Here is a 3,286-nt window from a genome sequence, read left to right as displayed (position 1 = left end):
TAGTCGATTTAATTTGCTTGGTACAAGTGGTTATGATTATATTCATATAGATGATTTGCTACAAGTGGCTGAATGTCACGCACAACGTAATTTCATCTCTTTATACAATTAAAATTTAATAAGGAAAAAAAAAAGAAAAGTACTTGCAGGAAAATAAATAGTAAAACTATTCCTTAAAGTAATTAAAAGTTTTTAGGCTATTAAACTTAAAAGTTTAAGGATTTTTTTTGCAAAATTCGACATTTATCTATGGTTGTTTATCGATTATGATGTTTAACTTTATATTTATCTTACCTTTTTTTTTTTTAAGTAATAAAACTTGGCACTTATCAAATAAGACCACATCGTTTACGAACAAAATCACAACAATGGATTTGGATTAATTGCATGGCAATTATCGAAAATCAATTATCATTTAAACGAGTACGATGTAATTATCATGTGATCAGTACGGAAAATGTGAAAAAATTCAAAGAAACAGTTACATTTATGAAAACAAAATCTACCGAAATTCCACTACCATTTGCAACAAGTATGAAAATTAAATTAATATCATTAAAGAAGATGAAGAATGATTAAACAATAACTATATCGATCAATCAATTAATTATCATTCATTTGCATTATTCTTCAAATATCATAATTTTTAATAAATTTTTCGAACTTACCTTTTACATATAATTCTCAAATTTTTTTGTAATTTCATATAAATTTTACGATTTCTTTTTAGCGACAAATAGTAATACAAGCAAATCACAAAATTCTCATTGTATTACAAATACTATCAGTACCATTGTTTATCCATAATTCCTTCATCAACATCAATGATTGGAAATGATCCCAAATCATTTTGTACCATGGGTTAGATTTTTTTTTTTTTACAGAATTTTAAAATGACACTTTTCCTTATCACATACATATGCTAATATATTATCAAATACATAGCACTTATTGTTTCCACTGATTTGCGTATTATATTTACTAAACATATGTAAGATTTTGCATACATTACGTCGATTTGATATTTTGATATGTTTCAAATGGAAGCATTAACAAACTAAATTTCCTAGCTTAATTTGTCAAAGTTACATCATAAGAATTCCACGGATAGCAATTTTAAACTATATCAAAAATATGTTTGAAAATTTTTAATGAAATAGATAATTCTTCATTGGAACAAGTTAACGATTCCATATCTGTCATCGCTTCCGAGAAACATGTCAATAGCAGTTGTACAGCTAAAATAGTTATTGGACCATTACCGTTAAAAAAAATTCGAAAAGAAGGAACAAATGAACAATCAGGTGGAATACATAAAAATTTTATTTGAAAATTCAAAGCAAATCATACCAAATATTCTAATAATTTCATTTAAAAAAAAGAAAAAGAATAACTTCATTCTAATTTAGCAAATCTTTCTAAACTTATATTTATTTTAAAATTCCTGTAAATTATGTTATAAAATTAACTAAATTTTTAACAAACTTTTAACAATCTATTAAATACTACTATTATTTTTATTTTCAATAATACACTAAAAATAATTGATTATTATGATTAAACCTTATGATACATCTATTAGAGGATAATGTCGTTTCTTTTACATTCAGATAATACTCCGTCAACTTCATTCAAATATTCATCATCATTCTGTCAACGATCAACTGCAACACTTTCGCCACAATCATCAACGATATTACCATCAAAACGATGCAATCATACTTCATTGGCTTTTATTGAACATTATCCTTTACCAGATTCAAAATTAACAAAAGCTGAAGAAGTAATATCAGCAACAAACAACAATGATTCATGCATAAATGTGTCAAATTTGATGTCATCCTCTACCTCAATGGTAAACATTTTCTCATCCTTCAGAAGAAATCCATGTATTAAATACTGTTTATGTAAAATTTTTTATTTGTTAAATTATAAATGATTAATTTATTTCAAATATGATTTTTTTTCTGCTATATTTTCAAAGAAAAAAAAGAAAAAAAAACGAAGAACATAATATTACACAATTTCAAAATTCGATATTTTATGCATTTAAAAATTAATTTGAATAAAATAAACAAATACAGGCGATACCAGCACCTTTGTCATTATCACCAATGTATCAACAAGTTTGGAGAGAATTGCAACGTCGAAGTGAAATATTACGTCAACAAGTATTTCAGAAAGAAATGGAACTTCGTGAATTACATCTTAAAAGATCATTACGTAATGATAAATGTTGAAAAAAAAAGAAAAATTCCATGACAAATTTTAAAATATCACTTATATTGTATTTTTAATTAGTGCTAATGCTTTTAATAAATGTGTAATTTATCTTTAAATATGTTCACTTCATATAACAATGTGATGAAATAGTGTGAAAAAGTGGTTGACAAATTTTTAATCACATTTTTCATGCTAATTAAGCTAGAATAAAAGATTTTTTAACGGATTAGAAAAGACGCAATTACGTGATTATTTTATTATCTGAAATAATTATTTTCCATTGTTTAGAAGATATTATGGTTTATATGAAAGGTAAAAATTATAAATGAAATATCATTGGATTATGTAAAAATTATAAATGAAATGTGAATTACAAAAAGATTATTTGTAAATTTCTAACTACATTTTTCATCATTTATCCCATCCTTAATATATTATTATCTAGCAAGGACGGGAAAAAAAAACATGAAGATTGGTGTAAATAATCAAAAGAAATTTAACAACTTGAAAATTTCACACAACTGAATAAATTACTTTTAATTGTTCACATTAATGCAAAGCTTTTCAGATTGAATCTGTTTAAGTAAGACTTAAAAATTTACATAATATATTGTCATTGATAAGTCTCCCAAATATTACTTTCCTTTGTTATCCAAAATTTTGATTCTTTTTATTTTTGTCGAATTTCAAGAAATATTTTTTATACCATCAAACGTTTTATTACTGTAATCGTTTATAATTTCAAATGTAACTTAAATCTTGTAGTAGCAAAAATTTCATACGATTCTTGCATATATATACACATACATTTTAGAATATCCGATGTAAGTGGAAGTTTTCAATTTCTATAGGATGATCAAAAGATCTTTAACCTATTGCTTACGAAATCTCAGGATCTAATAGAAATATTAAACTGATAGATTTTATTTTTTTTATAAAATTAACTTTATCTTCTTACCGTTCTTATTTTTAGTAATGTTTTGAGACATTTGCGCAAATATTTGCTGATTATTATTTGATACTTCTATTGATTGATACTGCTTGAAGTTTTTGGAACTTATCT

The 3,286-nt window shown here is 24.4% G+C and overlaps 1 protein-coding gene across 1 annotated transcript; it reads left to right on the top strand.

Annotated features, from left to right (window-relative positions):
* Positions 1–1,588: 1,588 nt before the first annotated feature.
* Positions 1,589–2,240, top strand: LOAG_13857 (hypothetical protein; the record flags this gene model as incomplete). The annotated part of the gene is made up of 2 exons (XM_020448739.1): positions 1,589–1,855; positions 2,085–2,240. 2 exons carry the CDS (start codon positions 1,589–1,591, stop codon positions 2,238–2,240), a joined length of 423 nt encoding a protein of 140 aa, XP_020301140.1.
* Between the last annotated feature and the right edge of the window lie 1,046 nt (positions 2,241–3,286).

Source organism: Loa loa (genome assembly GCF_000183805.2).
Source record: "Loa loa unplaced genomic scaffold supercont3.434, whole genome shotgun sequence".
Taxonomy (NCBI): Eukaryota; Metazoa; Nematoda; class Chromadorea; order Rhabditida; family Onchocercidae; genus Loa; species Loa loa.
The sequence above is the reverse complement of the archived record's forward strand: the minus strand, read 5'-3'. Positions and strand labels throughout refer to the sequence as shown.